The sequence below is a fragment of the Xenopus laevis genome, chromosome 4S (genome assembly GCF_017654675.1).
Source record: "Xenopus laevis strain J_2021 chromosome 4S, Xenopus_laevis_v10.1, whole genome shotgun sequence".
NCBI classification, from domain to species: domain Eukaryota; kingdom Metazoa; phylum Chordata; class Amphibia; order Anura; family Pipidae; genus Xenopus; species Xenopus laevis.
This window is the reverse complement of record NC_054378.1, coordinates 124,271,958-124,294,573: the sequence shown is the minus strand read 5'-3', so window position 1 is coordinate 124,294,573 and position 22,616 is coordinate 124,271,958. Positions and strand designations below refer to the sequence as shown.

At 41.1% G+C, this 22,616-nt stretch overlaps 1 protein-coding gene across 3 annotated transcripts in view; it reads right to left on the bottom strand.

Moving 5' to 3' along the window:
* prickle2.S (prickle planar cell polarity protein 2 S homeolog) overlaps positions 1-22,616 on the bottom strand; it is a 251,230-nt gene that overhangs the window by 81,714 nt on the left and 146,900 nt on the right. For all 3 annotated transcript variants that reach the window (XM_018261496.2, XM_041561791.1, XM_018261497.2), the window contains one exon: positions 7,665-7,848. In XM_018261496.2, the coding sequence (XP_018116985.1) occupies positions 7,665-7,848 (184 nt within the window). The remainder of the gene's footprint in view (positions 1-7,664; positions 7,849-22,616) is intronic.

The window sequence follows — 22,616 nt, the reverse complement described above, 5'->3', positions numbered from 1 at the left end:
CCTGCTCTCTTTGCCTAAAAATTAACATGGACAAAACTGGTCAACTTCCCACCTTTCAACTCTGGTTCCCTGGCAGATATCACAGTCAACGTAGCAATATAACCCCAGCATCGCTCATTTATTCCCAGCATTCAAACCAGGGCCAGGCCAAGGTATTTTGACAAACCTAACGCGTTTCGTGTCACTGGGACACCTAGTCATAGGCTATGACTAAGTGTCCTAGTGACACGAAACGCATTAGACATGAGTTGTTTATACAAATAAAATATTACTCATTTTTTCCTACTATTAGTCAGATCTATGGGTGACCTACTAGAGTGCCTTGCTCCAACATTTTGTTTTTCTATATACAGATAGTCTGCTCCCTTGAGCTGAGGGCCTGGGGCAGGAGCACCCGGGCCACCCATTTAATTTGGTGAGTTATTCCATTGGCGAAGTTCTTATGCTTTGGCACCCTAGGCAAGGGCTTTAATCAGTCCTCCCCCACCCGGTCCTGTATTACCATTTCCCACCTTACCATTCATATTGCCCCTGTACCTGTGCCAGCAACTATCATATTGCCCCCATTAGTACCTGTTCCAATGGCAGTCAATGCCAACAGCCACCATATTGTCCATGTACCTGAGCCAGCAGCAAAGCTAATCTCTCATTTTGCCCCCAATCCAGTGTCGGACTGGGATGCCAGGGGCCCACCAGAAAACCTTAGACCATGGGACCACTTTCCAAACTATTATTCCTCCTCTACTCACTTAACCTCTTTATTCTCCAGGTCTTTTATATCTACTTTTCTTCTATCTACTATTGTTCCATTATTAAGCCTGGAGAGCAACATGTTACTCACGAGATACTGGTTGGGGATCACTGGTCTAAATGATGTCCCACAGTAGACTATGGGGCCCATAAGCAGGCAAGGGCTTTTAAAACACCCTAGAGGGCCCCACACGTTACCATCATTGTACATCTCTCTTCTCTCTTCTTCTTAGAATGAAAGCTCTTTGAAACATGGCCTTCCCCCCTTCTGTCTCCTGACAATACTGAATTTTAACTGTATGTCCAATGTAACTTGCCTGATATATGGATGTTTTTTGTCCAGATATAAGTCTCTGGAGGTCTTCCTTTTATACACCAGAAAACTCTATCCTAACAAGTAGGCTCCATCCTTCTCCCTAATGGGTATGAGTAGGGAAGGATATTCATTATATCCCTAATATACATCATTATATACAGAGGCATAACTAGTAGTTACTTACTGGCCTTGAGATCTGTTTAGCTCAATTTTACACTAGTTACTGGCACTTTTTTTGACAGAATTTGGGTGCTTCAGTCTCTTTTGTGGGAGACCCGGGACACTGCAGATGTTGCACAACTCTTCTGGGTATTATAGTTCAACAACATCTGTGATGCGGCAAATTGACCAGCAGCACTCTAAAGGGTTATTTGTTTTCACGCATGGAAATAGCATGTCAGCCCCGCATATATTTATGGTATTTTAGATCTCCATAGACTTTAAGCTGCGTCACGATGCCTCCAGCAGAGTATGGAAAACAACCCCCTGCACTAACTCCCGTCAGCTGCTTGAGTGGGGGAGGGGGAATGTTCCAAAGAATGTGATTAGGTGCCGATGAATCACAACATGTTGCACTTGGACTTCCCCTCATGCTTTGTGCTATACACAATCCCAATTTGGCTGCTCCTGGTCCTAAGTGTCAACGATCGCACCTTTCTGCTAGATTGCATCCCACCCGGGTTAGGAATGTACACAAGGCCAACACTATGCTGCCTCGCTAATTGCTCTCATGGAATGTTTGTTCTTTATACCCCCTTGAGTGTCAATATTACAGGTTGTCATAACGTTGCATCCTCAGAGTTACCCCGGCTTTGGCACGTGGTCTCTAGAAATTGTTGCCCCTAGAAATGGCCTTGGTTTAACAACTGACTGCAGAGAAAATAATGCAGTGATCCTTGTGATCTACAATTAGTCTTGAGTGTCTATTTATCCCCCTTCAGCCTATAGTTATATTGAAATGGGTTCAGAGGGGCACAGGGGGTACTCCTCTAACGGGTCTGAAGTGGGGGCTGTGCTGCACTTTTCGAAAGAGCCGGACCCCCTTGACAGCGGCAAAACCGTGCCGCCTTTCTGAAGTCCTGAACCGCTGAACAGCCGAAGCTGCGAAAAGACCCGAATTCACAAAAACAGCCAAAATTGAAGTCCTGAAGCGTCAAAATGACCCAAAGTCACGAAAACAGCCGAAATGGAAGTCCTGAATCGGCTAAATGACCCGTAGTCACGAAAAAAGCCTTAATTGAATTCCTGAAGCAGCGAAAAGATGCGAAGTCAGGAAAAAAACTGAAATTTAAGTCCTGAAGCAGCAAAATAACCTGAAGTCACCAAAAATGCCGAAATGGAAGTCCTGAAGCGGCAAAATGACCCGAAGTCATGAAAAAAGCTGAAATTGCAGTCCTGAAGCAGCGAAATGACCCAAAGTCGTGAAACCAAACGAAATTGAAGTCCTGCAAAATGACCTGAAGTCACAGAAAAAGCCATAATTTAAGTCCTGAAGCGGTGAAAACACGCAAAGTCACGAAAAAACTAGAGATTGAAGTCCTGAAGCGGCAAGTCCTGAAATGGCGAAATGACCCGAAGTTGAAGTCCTGAAGCCATACCTCCTAACATGTTGGAAATTAGCTGCATGGAATTTTCTGACCACGCCCGTTTTTGTGGCCATACCACCTAATTACCATGTCCATTTTGAAAAATTTGGTAGGTTATGAAAGCTTGAACACATTTCTATGGTTTTTATATGTTATGACAGTTTTGCTAATGAAGGTGAATTGCCCTTTAATCTGTGAGTCTTCGTTCTTATCTTATCTAAAACTGTTACAAAAGTATCTTAAGTGTGTGTTCTGGGCTCTCTGCCAAGAGCCAATTAAGTTAGAAACTTTGTATCTTTTTCTGGCTGTTCAGTGCAGCAGATGAAAGAGAAACTCTGGCAATATTACATATCCGGGACTGCGGGCTGAGCTGTCAAAAGCGGGACTGTCCCGCTCAAAACGGGACAGTTGGGAGGTATGCTGAAGCCACGAGTCCAATACTACTGATGTGTGTTTTCTTGCATTATTTTATTATCTTATATCTATAGGCCCCTGCCACCAATGTTTTTTTTTTGCTTTTTTAACTTGTAAGGGGGGCCCTGGAGCCAATGTTTTTTTTAAAAAAATATTCTCTGGGGCCCCAATTTTTTTTCACTTGTAAGGGGGCCCTTGCACCAACGTGTTTTTTTTGTTTTTTTTAAAAAAAAAAACTTTTATAAATTTTATAAATTAGGGGAGTTTTTAAAAACTCACATGAATTCGAAATTAGACCTTTGATAAACGTTAGATGCCTCTAAAAGTTGACTTAAAGGTCAACGACCCATTTTATTGGAAATAAAGGTCTTTTCACACGATCACGTGACTATTTTCAAACGACTATGTAAATATTTGAAAGTGGCGATTCTCATTAGGAAAAATTAAAAAAAAATTTGGGTGGTCCCATCATCTTAGTCAGTGGCGGAACTACAGGGGATGAGGGGGGTATGACTGCCCCCCACTTGTTACTCCCTGAACTAGATATAAATAAGACTAAATTTAGTTCAATGATATCATTTTCACAGCATGTCAAAAAAGCCCCAATTCTCGACTTCCCCCTTGAAGTTTATGTAGTACCGATTAATTTGATTTTCCAACAGATTTTCCCCCCACGGAGACTTACTTCAAAGGAAAATAAAACTATAATAATATTTGCCTTGCTGAATTGAATTTGATTCCAGGTGGCCATAAAAACTGGCAGGCGAAGGAAAACAATGATTCTCACTGATTTTGTGATGACAGCGAGAGGTTTTTTTTCTGGAGGTTTTTACTAAATATGAACCTTACCCCAGAAACTCAGATTCCTTATATTCTAATGGTGAGAATACCTGGGCGTAAGCAGTACAGGTACAGGACCTGTTATCCAGAATGCTTGAGACCTGGGGTTTTCCGGATTAAGAAATATTTCCATAATTTGGATCTTCATACCTTAAGTCTACTAGAAAATCATCTAAAAATTAAATAAATCCAATAGGCTGGTTTTGCTTCCAATAAGGATTAATTATATCTTAGTTGGATCGAGTACAGGTATGGGACCTGTTATCCAGAATGCTTTGGACGTGGGGCTTTCCGGATAAAGGGTCTTTCCATAATTTGGATCTTCATACATTACGTCTACTAGAAAATCATATAAACATTAAATAAACCCAATAGGCTGGTTTTGCCTCCAATAAGGATTAATTATATCTTAGTTGGGATCAAGTACAAGCTACTGTGGATAATGGGTTTCCGGATAACGGACCCCAAACCTATACCTGGAATATTAGCCCTTGATTGTTGCCAGTGGCTTGGGAAATGTATTACCTTTTCTGCTTGCTCTCTCCCAGCTTTGTGCTAAGAGATTCTGGCTGGGAAAAGCCGCAAAGCATATTACTAATTATAATAATTCCACTTTATTCAGGACTTTAGTTGCCCTTTAAGTTCTCATATCACAATGTATAAATGTTCCAAGGGAGGAGATGCAGTTTGGTGCCTCCTCCCATATTTGCTTTAGTTGGATGCGGCAGGGAAACATACCTCCCAACTGTCCCGTTTTTCGCTGGACAGTCCCGGATTATTACTGAAATGTCCTGACTTTCTCTTTGATCTCCTGCACTGAGCAGCCAGAAAAAGATACAAAGTTTCTAAAACTTAATTGGCTTTTGGCAAAGAGCCCAGAATAAGTGGCAGGTGCAGAATTTAAGATAAGCAAAGAAGCAATTGTAACAATTTAAGATAAGCAAGTCTCTTGGGGAAACTGTGACTTGCAGCTTAAAGGGTCAATTGATGTTTGTATCTCTGGTCAATTTGGCCCTCTTTCTATTTCCAAAATGTTGGGAGGTCTGGGGAAATGCTGATTGCATGAGCACAACAATAGCAGAGATACAAACATAAATTATCCAAAGCAGATGTGGGCCCACTTGCCATTCTGTGAGATTATTTACACCAAAAAAGCAACTGTGTCTTATTTCCCCAACCTCTGAAGAGGCAAAAGTAAAACAATCCATCAGTGGTTGTTACAGATCTTTCCCCCTTATGGTCTGAGAGTTCAGCGGGGAATAGAACTCACATTGCTTAGTCTGAACCCATTCAGCTCTGTAGCCTCAGGATATAGGGGGGACAGCTCTGGGTGATTCTTAGTACATAAATATAATTACAAAATAGACTAGAAACACAAAAAAGGGCTGAACCATCAATATAAACATAAATATATACATAATATTATAAGTCACTTAGACAAAGGCTAGAGGATTAGCCAAAACAGTCTCCATCCAATAAACAACCTATTGTTTCGGATTCCATCTTTGCTGTGGATCTAATATTATAAGTCATAATTATAGCCCTGAATACATTGAGCCATGAATGCATGTAAATTACATTCTTATAACTGGTGATTCAGTTATTACCATTCCAGTACACGTAGAAAAAAAAAAGGTGTCAAAAAACAAGGGGAATCGTAAACTTATAAAGGTATAGGATCTGGAAACCCATTATCCAGAAAGCTCTGAATTACAGACTCCATTTTATCCAAATGTTTAAAAATGATGGTAATAAAACAGTAGCTTGTACTTGATCCCAACTAAGATATAATTAATCCTTATTGGAGGCAAAACCAGCCTATTGGGTTTATTTTATGTTTATAGGATTATCTAGTGGTTTTAAGGTATGAAGATCCAAATTACAGAAAGATCCATAATAGAGAAAACCCCGGGTCTCAAACATTCTGGATAACAAGTCCTGTACCTGTATATTGAATTTAATCTTTTGTGGTCTGGGCATTTTGGAGTTCTGAAGGCAGTGGACAAAAATCTGAAGATCTCCCCACTTTCACTTTCTATAACAACTGCCTCATTGGGGCACATTCAAGACAAGCGGCAGAGTTTTTTTTACTACCAAAAGCCCCCCTGTGTGCCCTTAAACCAATGATTGCCAACCAGTAGCTTGTGACCAACCCCTTGGATGTTGTTCCCAGTGGTCTCAAAGTAGGAGCTTATTTTTGAATTCCAGGCTTGGAGGCAAGTTTTAGTTGTATAAAAACCAGGTGTACTGCCAAACAGAGTCTTAGGGGCATATTTATCAAGGGTTGAATTTCGAATTTAAAAGACTTCGAAATTCGAATTCAAAAAGACCAACCGAAATTAAATTGAAGTTTTATTTTTGGTCGAATAGGTCCGTTTTCGATTGAATACGTCCGTATTTGGACGAATTCGAATTGTACGAATCGAAAGGAATAGCGCATTCGATTGAATTTGAATCTAAGTTTTTCCCAAAAAAACCTTTGATTTTTCAAAGTCCACCAATTGACTCCAAATGGGTTCTAGGAGGTCCCCCATAGTCTAAAACAGAAATTCGGCAGGTTTTAGATGGCGAATGGTCGAAATTGAATTTTTAAAGAGACAGTACATGATAAATTTCAAAATTCTAATTTTTTCAAATTCGAATCTAATTTGGACTATTCCCTAATCGAAGTACACAAAAATTAGCTTGATTCAAATTTTTTAAATTAGAATTTTCACTTTGACCTTTGATAAATCTGCCCCTCAGTGTAGGTTGACAATCCACATAGGGGCTACCAATTGGCCAATCACAGCTCTTATTTGACACCCCAAGAACATTTTTCATGCTTGTGTTGCTCCCCAACTTCTTTTACTTCTGAATGTTGCTCACGGGTTCAAAAGGTTGGGGATCTCTGCCTTCAACCATTAGAACAACAGCAATAAATAAGAAAAAAAATTGTTCACTGGGGAAAAAATTCACGATTAAATTAGTAAAATGGACAAAATGAGTCAAAAAATTACTAATTTGCCTCTGAATACAAAAGAGAGATTACAATTTAATTAAAAAGTACAGGGATGTGATCTGCCCCCATACCATTACCCAGAGAGCTCCATGGTCAGGGTCAGACTGGGGTGTGCAAGTCCAACGAGGGTGGCTACCCCAGGGGCCCCTTGCTGCCCCTCACCCACCGTCAGCCCCTTACCCTCTGCACACCTTATTACCAGTGATGGGTGAATTTCTCCAGTTTCTCTTCACCGAAAAATTTGTGAATTTCCTGCAAAATTTGTGAAACACCTAAAAATTTGCAAAAAAACGTGAAAATCAAAATTGAAGCCCGCATCCAATTTTGGATGCATGTGCGAAAAGTTGCTTGCGTCAGTTTTGCCGCTGGCGGTAAAGTCAATGGGCGTCTGAATAGTGTTGACGCGCGGCGATATTGACACAAGCAGCTTTTCGGAAGCGAATGGAAATTCACCACGAATTCGTGACAGGCGAATTTATTTGCCCATCACTACATATTACTTACTTTTGCTGTGATTGGGGAAGGTAGAGCAGCAGGGAGTGAAAGGAGGGGATCAGGTCTGGGTGAGCATTTTTCCCCCAGTGTCTTGGTGGCCCAGTCCGACCCTGTCCATGGTGCTCCCCACTATGTAAAGACCCCTTATCCAGAAAACCCAAGGTGCCAGGCATTTTGGATACCTGTACTGCAGAATATGGCACTGACAACTGCTTGGCACCTCTACAGACACGTATTAAAGAGAACCCAAACAAACACTTACCTGTTCTGGTTTCAGTCCGGGAGGAATCCAGGCGTATTCTTCCAGGGCGCAACCGGAGTCATCATCGGAGGTGGAATTCCTTTGAAAGTCAAACATCAGCTTGTTCATAGTTTTCTCCATCTCCAGGGGCATTGCCGTGGCGCTGTGTTCCTCCCGCGGGCACTTACAATGCAGACAAATCTTCCTGCGGAAACAAGATCCTCAGTTTCATTCTGGCTGCTCAATGAATCTTAGATACCAAACTATAAACAGAACTCCTGGCACGGAGCCTCTTGGCAGGGGAGCTCTCATTCCAAGGAGCCTCTTTTGTTTGCACATGTCAATAAAGTATAAATAACCTCACTGCAACACAACATATTTCTGCTCCCCCCATACAAACAGCTGAGAGCCGGGGACGGTGATTTGATACCAGTGTTTAAAAGGGAAAATAGATCCTGCTCAGAGGGACGAATTCAATTCCATCCATTAATTTCACCTTAAATACATGTTAGAGTGCTAAAGCAAGGAATCTTTTGTGCAGAACACTCCTGTTTTACTGTGTTTTTATATATCCATGTAACTGGGAGCTGCCATACTGTTTAAAGGAGTTCACCTTAAAATGAACTTTTAGTATGATGTAGAGAGCGATATTCTGAGACAATTTGCAATTGGTTTTCATTTTATTTATTATATGTGAGGTTTGAGTTATTGAGCCTTTTATTCAGCAGCTCTCCAGTTTGCAGTTTCAGCCGTCTGGTTGTTGGGGTCCAAATTCCCCTAGCAACCATTCATTGATTTGAATAAGAGACTGGAATATGAATAGGAGAGTCCTGAATAGAAAGATCAGTAATAAAGAGTAACAATAACAATACATTTGTAGCCTTACAGAGCATTTGTTTTTTAGATGGGGTCAGTGACCCCAGCGGCAATCCAGGGGCTGCTGCCACCCCCTCCCGCTCTGCGCTTAAAAATCAGCGTCGGAGTGGGACAAAAGGGGGCAGCATTGCTAGTGCATTGATCGCAATTGCGCTCTCTGCACTAGCGGAGCTGAATTTCCGTGTTAAAACCCAGAAATTCGGCTCTTAAAGTTAAAAATGGAGTGTCCCCCATTTGAAAGCTGCAGAGAGTCAGAAGAAGAAGGAAAATATTTAAAAAAAAACTATAAAAAATAAACATTGAAGTGCAATTGAAAAGTTGCTTAGTATTGGCCATTCGGAGTGCTTCGTTTTCTGAAGTCGCCCGAAGTTGCCTCGACAAACTTTGGGTGACTTCAGAAAATGAATAGCTCCGAGAGCCATTCCACATACAATTTAGATTCTAGTCGGCGGGAAGGCAGTTCGGAGAGATTAGTCGACCGAAGAAGAGGCGATTTGTCGCCGGGCGACTAAATCTCCCCGAATCTCCATGTGTGTCTCTGCCCTAAAGGTGAACCACCCCTTTAACTATGGATATATTTAGAAAAACAATCTAGTCTGTATAATACCAGTAAAGTCCAGTGTTTTTAAAGGCAAACACTTCTCTGTTAATGTGTAATTCCCTGCCGTTCTGCTCCCAGTCCCACTTTCAAATCAAACTCTTCACCCCTTGACCCTCGATCACCCTACCCACCAAACCCCTGCCTGATTCACTCCTCTTGCACTATCACCCGACCCCTGTAGTGAGCCTCTTTCTACATATGATGATGAGAAATGTTTATGTTCCATTTATGTCCTGGAGCTCTTGCAATTGATTATTTAAAATATCCAATTATGTTTGAAACTGTATAAATGTATTAATTGTGGCTTTTTGCACCTTTTCCTTAAAGTAGACTTTAATTGCTCGTTAGGCTTTCCTTCCTCTGGCCACATTAGCGTTGCTTGTGTCTCTAGTGATCGTTTGGCTACAGCTGCTCAGAGTTGAGTTGAGCATTTGTTTTCCCAGCCAAACAGGAGACTCTCCAGCAGTGTTTAATGAGGAAGTGCACCCGTGGGACCTGACTCATGAACAAGGTCACTCATTTGTCTGCACTGCTGAGAAGATTACTTGGAGACACATTGTCAGTTAGAATACAGCGTCTCTCTCTCTCTCTTTGTATGGGCAGCTATGGGCCCACTCTGCAGATAGGATGCTCAAGAGTTGAGTCTCAGATGACATGGAGCTTTGAAGGGATGGTTCTCCTTTAGGGTCATGGCACACGCTCAGATTCGGGTAGATTAGCCAGCCGGCAACAAATCACCTCCTCTTCAGGGCGACTAATCTCCCCAAACTGCCTCCCGATGGATAGAATGTAAATCGCCTGCCGGATGGCACTTGGATCGCTTCGTTTTCCGAAGTCGCCCAAAATTTCCTCATGAGACAACTTTGGAAAACGAAGATTTGTCGGTGGGCGACTAATCTCCTCAAATCTGAGCGTGTGCCCTGACCCTTAAGCTAATTTTAGTGTGATGTAGAGAGAGATATTCTGAGACAATATGCAATTGGTTTTCATTTTTTAATTGTTTTTTGAGTTATTTAGCTTTTTATTCAGCAACTCTCCAGTTTACAATTTCTGCAAACTGGTTGCTAGGGTCCAACTTATCCTAGCAATCATGCATGGATTTGAAAAAGAGACTGGAGATTGTCCAAATAGAAAGAGGAGTAATAAAAAAGTAGCATCAATAATACATTTGTAGCCTTACCGAGCATTTGTTTTTAGTTGGGGTCAGTGAACCCCTCCCCCTCAATTTCAGAGAAGGAAAGAGTCAGAAGAAATAGGCAAATTATTTAAATAATTAAAGGAATTCTGTCATGATTTTTATGATGTAGTTTTTATTTCTAATTGACACTGTTTACACTGCAAATTATTCACTCTACAATATAAAATTTCATTCCTGAACCAACAAGTGTATTTTTAAGTTGTAATATTGGTGTGTAGGTGCATCTCAGGTCATTTTGCCTGGTCATGTGCTTTCAGAAAGAGCCAGCACTTTAGGATGGAACTGCTTTCTGGCAGCCTGTTATTTCTTCTACTCAATGTAACTGAATGTGTCTCAGTGGGACCTGGATTTTACTATTGAGTGTTGTTCTTAGATCTACCAGGCAGTTGTTATCTTGTGTTAGGGAGCTGCTATCTGGTTACCTTCCCATTGTTCTTTTGTTTGGCTGCTGGGGGGAAAAGGGTGGGGGGTGATAACACTCCAACTTGCAGTACAGCAGTTAAGAGTGACAGAAGTTTATCAGAACACAAGTCACATGACTGGAGGCAGCTGCGAAACTAACAATATGTCTAGCCATATGTCAGATTTCAAGATTCTATATAAAAAAATCTGTTTGCTCTTTTGAGAAATGGATTTCAGTGCAGAATTCTGCTGGAGCAGCACTATTAACTGATGCGTTTTGATAAAAAACATTTTCCTTTTAATGAAGACCAAATTGAAAGGTTGTTTAGAACTGGCCATTTTATACTATTCTAAAAGGTAACAAACGTGAACCACCCCTTTAATCATGAACTTCCATTGTGTAAGAATTCCCATGAGGCAGCCATGCCAAACCCCAAATATCTGACCCCGTATTAATATAGTTAATTAGTGATTGTGTTTAACTCACAAACAGAACTCACAAACATTAAACATATTTGCACAGAGGCCATGGACAATTCTTTGCATTGTAAAGCAGGGGCAATGGAGAGATAATTGTAGTTCAACCGCGCAGAATATTGGTTGAGTGGGCTGTTGGCATACATGGGCAAGGGATGCTGCTGCAGGGATTGAGTGGGCAGCTTTTACTGGGCCCATGTGTATCCTTTTATACATAAAAACCTGTGATTGATGAGGATAATGCCCCTTTAGTAGCCAGTCTCTCCCCCGTGTGACAGTTAAGTGACAGTTGACTTGATGGCCATTTAAGCTTTGTGTTGAAATGTGGGAATTGGTCTCAGAGGGATGACAGATCTGGGAATTTGGCATAGGAAGGAATCAGCCTCTCTTTCACTACCGTAACAGGAAGGGTTACATTGCTGCATGGGTTAATTAAAGGAATTGTTCAGTGTAAAAATAAAAACTGTGTAAATAAATAGGCTGTGCAAAATAAAAAATGTTTCTAATATAGTTAGTTAGCCAAAAATGTAATGTATAAAGGCTGGAGTAATTTGATGTATAACAAGTCAGTCAGAACACTACTTCCTGCTTTTCAGCTCTCTTGGTTTACACTGACTGGTTACCCTGGCTACCAGGCAGTAACCAATCGGAGACTTGAGGGGGGGCCACAAGGGTCATTTCTGTTGCTTTTGAATCTGAGCTGAATGCTGAGGATCAATTACAAACTCACTGAACAGAAATGTACCATGTGGCCCCCCTTCAAGTCGCTGACTAACTCAGAGTTAGAGAGCTGAAAAGCAGGAAGTTGGATTCTGGCTGTTTTATTAGACATCCAGTCACTCCAGCCTTTATATATTACATTTTTGGCTAACTAACTATATTAGAAACATTTTTTATTTTGCACAGCCTATTTATTTACACAGTTTTTATTTTCACACTGAACTATTCCTTTAAGGGCTGAATCAGCAGGGGTTTATTAATGATGATCCTGCTGAGATTTTATTGATGGGATTGACGAGGCGAGCGCCAGGGACCTCCAATGCAATATGACATGATCCATGTGCAGATGTAGGTACAGGTATGGGACCTGTTATCCAGAATGCCCAGGACCTAGAGGTTTCCAGATAACAGATCTTCCCATAATTTGGATCTTCATACCTTAAGTCTACTAGAAAATCATATAAACATTAAATAAACCCAATAGGCTGGTTTTGCTTCCAATACGGATTAATTATATCTTAGTTGGGATCAAGTACAAGCTACGGTTTTATTATTGCACAGAAAAAGGAAATAATTGTTAATTTAGTTAAAATGAAGTCTATGGGAGATGGCCATTCCATAATTTGGAGCTTTCTGGACTACGGGTAAGAAACTCACACAGATTTACCCCGCACAGACAAATTCCAACAGGAAGGATACGCAATGCTGCTCCCAAATGAAAACTAATTGCACGTGGCTACATGCTACTGCATGCTCTTTGTAAGACAAGTTCCTGATCCTGTTAAAGGGTTGTTCACCTTTAAATTAACTGTTTGTATTAAGTAGAGAGTGATATTCTGAGACAATTTGCAATTGATTTTCATTTTTTATAATTTATGGTTTTTGAGCAATTAAACCTTTTATTCAGCAGCTCTCCAGTTTGTAGTTTTAGCAATGTGGTTGCTAGGGTCAAAATTACCCTAGCAACCATGCAGCGATTTGAATAAGAAACTGGAATATGAATAGCAGAGGCCTGAATAGAAAGATTAGTAAATATAAAGTCGCATTAACAATACCTTTGTAGCTTTACTGAGCATTTGTTTTTTTAGATGGGGTCAGTGACCACCATTTCGAGTCTGGGAAGAGTCAGAAGAAGAAGGCAAATAATTGAAAAAAACGACCAATTGAAAAGTTGATTAGAATTAGCCATTCTAGAATACAGTAAACATTTACTCTTAAATAGAAAGAGAAGGAACAAGATTGGTTCATTGAACAAAACCCACTGCTGATTGTAAGCTTCGTGCAAATGTGTATATATATATATATATATATATATATATATATATATATATATATATATATATATATATATATATATATATATATATATACACACACACACACACTCAGTTTGGGAAAATATACCCAGAATATCCCATCTCAGCATAAATACGTTTATACAGATGAGCAGGAGCCGTCATGTTACTTTCTTCAAGAAAGAAAAAGGAAAAAGACGTAAAACGAATGTTCAGTAAAAAACCATACTCTCCCCGGTATAAATTTTGCCCATGTGCAGTTACCCATAGCAACAAGATGTTTTCTTTTAAACAGGTGACCATTAAATGCTAACTGCTAATTGTTTGCTATAGTTGATTAGGCCTGTAGCAAACTTGGCACCTTTTATTATATAACCCCTTTCCTCCCAAAACTAGAGCATTCACACCTGTGTATAAGGGCTCTTACAGACGAGTGTTTGAAGCTGCGCTCCCCTGCGTTCCGTTTTTATGCGTTCAGCCGCAAGGGGAACGCAGAAGTAGACGCATTCAGTTTTTTTCAATGGGGCTGTACTCACACAGGCGCATGTATGTGACGAACGCAGGAAAAATGCAGCATGTTGCGTCTCAACCTGCGTTTGGCGCCTACATGCGCCTGTGTGAGTACAGCCCCATTGAAAAAAACTGAATGCGTCTATTCCTGTGCTCCCCTGCGGCTGAACGCAGAAAAAGGTAACGCAGCTTCAAATGCTCGTCTGTAAGAGCCCTAACACAAATATGTGATTCTCTGCACAAAGTCTGTTGCAACCTCATAGCGAACCTTTCAACTGATACAATATAGTAGCTCCTTACCCATATGTAATGATATAAATATGCAGAAGAAATGTTCTTTGCACATTATCCAGCTATATCCTTTTATAGCCTTGTAGTGGTCAGACATTTTGATTGGTTTTAAGCCCCACTCTCAGGTTCAACATTTGGACAGGGCCCCCTTATAACAAGGTTACAGGTATATAGAAACATTGCTATAGTTCCAGGGGTACCAAGGACACTAATAAGCACTCACCCCAAATTTCCCCCTAACTGACCTTCAGGCTGGGCCCCCTTAGCTCATAACAAGGTTACAGATATATAGAAACATTGGGGTGTCAGCCTGCTATAGTTCCAGGGGTACCCAGGGCACAAATAAGCACTCACCCCAAATCTCCCCCTAACTGACCTTCAGACTGGGCCCCCTTAGCTCATAACAAGGTTACAGATATATAGAAACATTGGGGTAACAGTCACCCTGCTATAGTTCCAGGGGTACCCAGGGCACAAATAAGCACTCACCCCTAATCTCCCCCTAACTGACCTTCAGACTGGGCCCCCTTAGCTCATAACAAGGTTACAGATATATAGAAACATTGGGGTAACAGTCACCCTGCTATAGTTCCAGGAGTACCCAGGGCACAAACACTCGCCCCAAATCTCCTCCTAACTGGCCTTCAGACTGGACCCCCTTAGCTCATAACAAGGTTACAGATATATAGAAACATTGGGGTAACAGTCACCCTGCTATAGTTCCAGGGGTACCCAGGGCACAAACACTCGCCCCAAATCTCCTCCTAACTGGCCTTCAGACTGGACCCCCTTAGCTCATAACAAGGTTACAGATATATAGAAACATTGGGGTAACTGTCACCCTGCTATAGTTCTAGGGGTACCCAGGGCACAAACACTCACCCCAAACCTCCCCCTAACTGGCGTTCAGGTAATCAGGTAACAGTGACCCTGCAATAGTTCTAGTTCCCTAGTATGTGTGAAAGCAATAGGGACCTTAGAGTGTAAACTCCACTAGGACAGGAACTGATGCACAACCCTATAAAGTGCTACTGAATATATTGGCATTATATAAATAAAAGTTAATTATTCTCCCCAAATCTTTGCTGCTTGCCCCTTCCTTCCAGCAACTGCTTTAGGTAATATGGCAGTCCACACCAATATTTAATATATTAAAGTGCCCTTGTACTTTCCTGCTTATTAAAAAGGCAAAATAATTAGTATACTTTCCCCTTAAGTAGTGTCCTATTTTACCCTTGGATCGGATTTTCCATCTAGGGATTATAGCACATAATGTACTGTAGGAAAAGTGCGGAGCTATAGTTCTCCCCCCCCATGGAATTCTGCCAAACTCTCCCATTTCCTGCATTTCGTCAGATCTAAAATACACACAGACCCCCAAATGCATGCTGGGTGTCTGGTTTGTATTCAGCCTGTCAGAGGGGCTTAAGGGGAAAAAATAGGTCTTGGGTTGTTACCTTTACGAATGATCTACTCACAGTTTCACATGAATTCCTTAATTAATCAGCTCCTATGGAAACAGCTCTGTGCTAAGGCAGGGGGGATTCATTAGCCATTTGCAGAAGATACTGATAAATTTTAAAAAACTCAAATGGACAAGGAAATTACTGAGTACACTGAACCACTAGTTTTATGGTTAGACTGTATAAGCACACACTATGGAAACTCCTTCCCATACATACTTCCCTTACATATGCATACCTCCAACTGTCCCGTTTTTAGAGGGACAGACCCTCTTTTGACAGCTCAATCCACAGTCCCTCATTTGTACTGGAAAGTCCCAATTTTCTCTGCACTTAAGGCTAAGGCCACACTAGGCGATAGCGCCGCGATTTGACTCGCGGCGACTTTTCGCCGCGACTTTTAAGCCGCAATCGCTGGGGAAACTTTTGCGCTGGCGTCTATGGGGAATCGCGAAAAATCGCCAGCGTAAAAACACACGCGGCGATCTTTTCTCTACTGTCGCTCGAAATTGCCTCGCTAGACGATTTCGAGCGACAATAGAAAAAAGATCGCCGCGTGTGTTTTTACGCTGGCGATTCCCCATAGACGCCAGCGCAAAAGTTTCCCCAGCGATTGCGGCTTAAAAGTCGCTGCGAAAAGTCGCCGCGAGTCAAATCGCGGCGCTATCGCCTAGTGTGGCCTTAGCCTAACAGGCAGAAAAAGAAGCAATGTTTCTAACTTAATTGGCTTTTGGCAGAGAGCCCAGAACAGCCACAGCTGCAGATAAGATACTTTTGTAACAATTTTGAGATAAGCCAATAAGTAATTGTAACAATATAAGATAACAGGTCTCTTGGGAGAAGTTAGACTCGCAGCTTAAAGGGCAATTCACCTTCATAAGCAAAACTGTAATAATTGGGGGGACAAAAACACAGAAATATGTTCAAACTTTCATAACCTGCCAAATTTTGTAAAATTAATATGGTAATTAGGGGGTGTGGTCACAAAATGGGCATGATCAGAAAATTTCCACCGCACTCCGCACGGCAAATCTTTTAGTCCCTCTTTCTATTTACAAAATTTTGGGAGATATGCAGATGCGATCAGACTTTATTGTATAATGGACAATAAACCCTGAGCAGAAGGGTTCAGGAGTAGACTATGGGTGCCACAAGCCAGATGTGGGAAGGGTTTGGGGGGGGGGAGACAATTTAAGTCTGGGCAGTTTTGGGTGAAATGGGTTATTGTTGATAGCGAAGTCCCAAGCTTCTTTAGTCATTGTAAGCCTTTGGGTTTTGGTTGCGGCAGAAGGCCTGCAACTGCCCTTGAAATGATTGAAAGCTCTGGGATATGAAACCTTCAATGTTATACAATGTATCGTCTTCTGAAGTATTTCCCCCAGACCTTTGGCCCCACAATATGCACTTGCCTCTCTGGTGGGTCTGTAGGCCAGTAACCAAAATAGAAAGGAATCTCCCCAACAGTGGACACACCATTCTGCAGCAAACACTTGTCACAAGCTTGAGGAGCATGGGGTTGGCTACAAGCTAAAGTCATATAATGTTCTTATAGTCTATACTATAGGGAAGACTGTTGGATATTGTGATTCAAGCTCCCATGTTTGTACATGTGGCAAAGCAGGCCCAAAAAAAGTATCTTTGCAGGTGGGCCTGGTGCCCCTGAACATATTAATACTTGGTTATGCCAAGAGCTTAAATGCTACATATAAATATTTGTAATGTATAGAAAGGGCTCTGCCTATGAGAAACAAGAAGTATTGAGTGTCAGCTGTCAGAGTCAGAGTGTCACCAACTGCACCACCAAAAGCATTTCTCGTGTTTGGCTACACTCTGGCTAAAAATACAACTTCAGGTAGAATTACGGTTCAATGGAAAGGTTCATGTTCATCTATATGAAACAAAGCAGCACAAAATGTGCAATAGATCATGAACCACCTGCAGTACCAGCATTGCTCTGAAAGGCAACAGTAACCGTCTCGTTATAATTAAGAGCAACCGCATAAAACAAGAGGGCTCATGCTGTTAGTCATTACTAATGTCATCAAGTATTTATAAAGCACCAATATATTTGGCAACACAACGGAATAAAAGTAGGGCACATGCAAACAGATAGAGACACGGGAGGGAAAGAGGACCTTGAAACTGAGAAGCAAACCAGTGGAGCACCTTACAGGTGGAGCATGGTGGACCATCTGGGAAATTACAGTTATGAGGTTCTGATGGACAGGTCATTGCAACCAGTTTACCTGCCCAATATTCTTGTTCCTTTTGGACTTCTGGAGTCTGAGACTTGGACCTAAGACCATGCAAAAGTGCGGAAACAACGACATTGCATGGTCTCATTGGCCAGCATTTCTGTACCTTCAGGTCTTAAGCACTTTGGTGATCCTCTCAGTTTAGCACTTGATTTAGCAAATCGGGGCACACATTCCATATGATCATCTACATAGCGGGGTCTTGGAATGTACCATTGACACTGTTTGTTAATGAACCATGTACCCTTTAGTTCCACAAACACATAATTGCATAAATTACAATACATGGCAGGATTAGATGCTTCACAGTATATTGGCTATTCCTATTCCCACCCGGAACTGTATTATTACAGGCAGAAGACAACTGCTCCTGTGGAGGACAAACTAGTGCTAGCATGTGAGCAGCAAATGAAACGACTACCCAGGGCTACAGCACAATGACAGATTAATAGATTTCATACTGACTGGGTCTAGGACCCAGTGTTCCCAAGCTAATAATATGCTCTTCTCAAGTGATGAATGAAGGAAATTTAGGCCTAACCTGATTTCCTCTGGTTACAGCACATAAGATGCAGACTCCATGATCCCTCGGGATTGGGTAACACCAAACAACCTTATGTGTCTCATTGATGGTTATTTTATAATTAGTAAACAGAGATACAATGGACATTAAATATACATATATATCTGCCCTTTATTGCTACTTAACTACAAGACCCAACCATAGCCTTAAAGGGATTTTGTCATGATTTTTATGATGTCGTTTTTATTTCTAAATGACACCGTTTACCACTGCAAATCATTCACTCTACAATATAAAATTGAATTCCTGAACCAACAAGTGTATTTAGTTGTAATATTGGTGTGTAGGTGCATCTCAGGTCATTTTGCCTGGTCATGTGCTTTCAGAAAGAGCCAGCACTTTAGGATGGAACTGCTTTCTGGCAGGCTGTTGTTTCTCCTACTCAATGTAACTGAATGTGTCTCAGTGGGACCTGGATTTTACTATTGAGTGCTGTTCTTATATCTACCAGGCAGCTGTTATCTTGTGTTAGGGAGCTGCTATCTGGTTACCTTCCCATTGTTCTCTTGTTGGGGGGGAAAGGGAGGGGGTGATATCACACAGTAGAGCAGTAAAGAGTGACTGAAGTTTATCAGAGCACATGACTGGGGGCAGCTGTGAAACTGACAATATGTCTAGCCGCATGTCAGATTTCTAAATTAAATAAAAAAAAAAAATCTGTTTGCTCTTTTGAGAAACTGATTTCAGTGCAGAATTCTGCTGGAGCAGCACTATTAACTGATGCATTTTGAAAAAAACATGTTTTCCCATGACAGTATCCCTTTAAGCTGGACATACTGTACATGTGCAGATCCATTTTTTTTTGAGAGGTCACCAAACAGTCACATCTTGCCCCAACTTGGTCTGTCAGCAGCTTTGCTCGGCCTGTGTATGGCCACCTTTACTCTTTGGGAAGTTATACATGAATTGCTTTAAAGGTTCTGTTCACGCCCAATCATTATACTTGCAGTTCACGGATGTATAATCTCTGTAATGCACTGAGGAATATGTTGGAGCTATCTACTGTAAATAAAGGGGCAAGTTGAGAAAAATGGTATCAGGTATACAGGCGAGTATGGCTAATAATATCCCAATGGACGTTGCTCACTAAGCAAATAATTGCCTGGTGCGTATGTGTCTGGGGAGCTCATATCATTACAGTCAGATACTTTCTATATCAAAAGTGTCACACAAGCTCTTCATTATAGGCCTTGAAACAAACTGAAACATTGCCTTCACAACAGCTGCAGCAGCTCCTGCAGGAAGATGGAAGAAATGCCGGCTCAGTTACTCCATGTAATTCCCCTCTCATCCTAGAATGATATTTAGCTGCAGAAGTAGAACCTTCATTTCAGATATAGGAGTTTCGAGCCTCTTAAAAAGAAGACACATGGCACCAGAAAACCCAATAAAAAAAAAGGAACTTCTGCCCATGTGCAACGTAGGCCAACGAAATGACCAATAATGGAAATGCCATGCCAAAACAGCGTTTCCTTTTTATTGTTTTTATACCATGTGCCAAAGGTGGAGGTGCCACATTTGGATTCATGTTTTTCAGTATGTAATCACAATAAAGTTATGTTTGAAACTCACCCAAGGGCCACCAGTAAAGAACAACCACAGCAATAGAGAAAGCCTAAGCACCAAGAAGTTTCACTTCTAACCTGCTGCAAACATACATGGCACAGGGAAGTTATAACTGTATCCAATGCCTCCGATTACCTACCCTTGGATTTAAAAATCCCCACAATGCCCTTTAACCACAAGCAGCATACAGTATGTAGCATGGCAGAAGAGCAGTTGGGGGTGTTTATGAACCTGGCAGCAACATTTATTATGAGCTCGAGCGGTGATAGTCTCTCGAGGAAAAATCAATCAAATAGAGAGTTGCAGTAGTCAATATGTGACATGATGAGAGAGTGAAATATAATTTTGTTGGTGTCTTCTGTGATAAATGCTTATATTTTAGCAATATTCCATAGGTGAAAGTGGCATCATTTAGTTATTGATTGGAGAGAAGAGTGAAGGAGAGGGCAGAATCAAATATAACCCCAAGGCACCGGGTATGTGGAGAGAGAACGATAGAGAATTCATGAACTATACAATTATGTATGAGTGTAAAGGTGGCCATACATGGGCAGATTAAAACTGCTGATATCGGTCCAATAGACCAATTCGGCAGATTACCTGTACATGTGTGGGGGTTCCAGACGGGTCCTCCCGATCAATATCAGGCCAAAAATCGGGTAGATATCGATCATCAAATTTGATTTTTTTTTTACCACGATCCTCGGCTAGTATCGGCTAATTGATGCGGTCACCCGATATCGCTCAGCCGTTAGTAGGCATATTGTGCTAAGATCCACTCATTTGGCTACCTCGCCAAACGAGTGAATCTAATAGTGTATAGCCACCTTAAAGGGATCCTGTCATCAGAAACATGTTTTTTTCAAAAACGCATCAGTTAATAGTGCTACTCCAGCAGAATTCTGCACTGAAATCTATTTCTCAAAAGAGCAAACAGATTTTTTTATATTAAATTTTGAAATCTGACACGGGGCTAGACATTTTGTCAATTTCCCAGCTGCCCCTGGTCATGTGACGTGTGCCTGCACTTTAGGAGAGAAATGCTTTCTGGCAGGCTGCTGTTTTTCCTTCTCAATGTAACAGAATGTGTCTCAGTGAGACATGGGTTTTTACTATTGAGTGTTGTTCTTAGATCTACCAGGCAGCTGTTATCTTGTGTTAGGGAGCTGTTATCTGGTTACCTTCCTATTGTTCTGTTGTTTGGCTGCTGGGGGGAAAGGGAGGCAGGTGATATCACTCCAACTTGCAGTACAGCAGTAAAGAGTGATTGAATTTTATCAGAGCACAAGTCACATGACTTGGGGCAGCTGGGAAATTGACAATATGTCTAGCCCCATGTCAGATTTCAAAATTGAATATAAAAAAATACATTTGCTCTTTTGAGAAATGTATTTCAGTGCAGAGTTCTGCTGGTGCAGCACTATTAACTGATTCATTTTGAAATTTTTTTTTTCCCATGACAGTATCCCTTTAAGACCATATCTCAAGTTTCATTTTTGATAGTATGGGGCATCCAAGTAGAAGTGGCTGACTAAAAACAGAGCTAACAGATCTTGTTTAAAATTAGGAAAGAAGAGATAGTGGTGGTATTTAAACCACATGAACTGACTAGTTGGCTATGGGAGGGTTTATACAAAGGGAATAAAGAGGCCTAAGACCAAGTCTTGAGGAACCCCAACAGAAAGAGTTAAGGGAGGAGCTGATACTCAACTGTAGGAGACACTAAGAGAACAAATTAATCAATATGAAGAAAACCAGCACAGGACAGTGTCATGTAGGCCAGGAAAAACCAGGAGAATGATTAGAAGAGAAAAGGGTGGTCACTATTGTCAGACACTGCAGAGATATCAAGGAGAAGGAGGAGTTTTTGACTTTTGCAGAGAGCAGGTCACTGGTGACTCGTGTTACAGTTTCTGTGGAATGAGGTGGTCGAACACCAGATTTTAGGGAGTCAATGCAAGAAATGGGCAGAGCATTTGACATATAAAGTCCACATATCTTGAGCTTCTATCTGTAAAGCATTCCTCATTCTTTATCATTAGGATAACGAAACTCTTCACAATGTAATCAACGTCATTTTTACGATCTACCAAGAACAAAACAAATAACGGTTCCCTGGATACACAATCACTTTGCATTATACATGAATTCCTTGGGATTTTTATTCTGCAACAGAGATCCCCATAGCAAGACACATTTCAACGCCCAACAGGCAACTATTGTTTAACTACAACTCTCTTTGGTTGGGACTTTGAGTTTAACAGTAGCTGGGGGGAGGGGACACAGGAAGAACATACTATAAATATATACCAACTGGAACATAATATATTATGATCCTTATACTTATATCTGCATTTTAACTCCTTGGGCAAATACTCTTTCTGAGTGCTGGCTTAATTGTATTTTTCTGAAATACTCTTTCTGCCCTATCCTATAAACAGAGCACTGGTGGAATGAGATCCTGTCTTCAACTAATTCTGTGAAACATGATAAATATTTGATAATTCTAAAACGGAAATTTTTGATCATTATTTAGGTGAACCAAACAGAATAAGCCAGAGAGAGAGAGACAGATAAAGAGAGATACAGTCCATGCAGCAGAAGAGAGAACCTGACCTCATTAAGAAGAACCATCACACCTTAACCAGTATTTTCCTATAACATAAATGATATAAACAAGGCACCAATTATCCATATAGGAAACCCTTACTGGACATCTCCTGACCTTACTATATT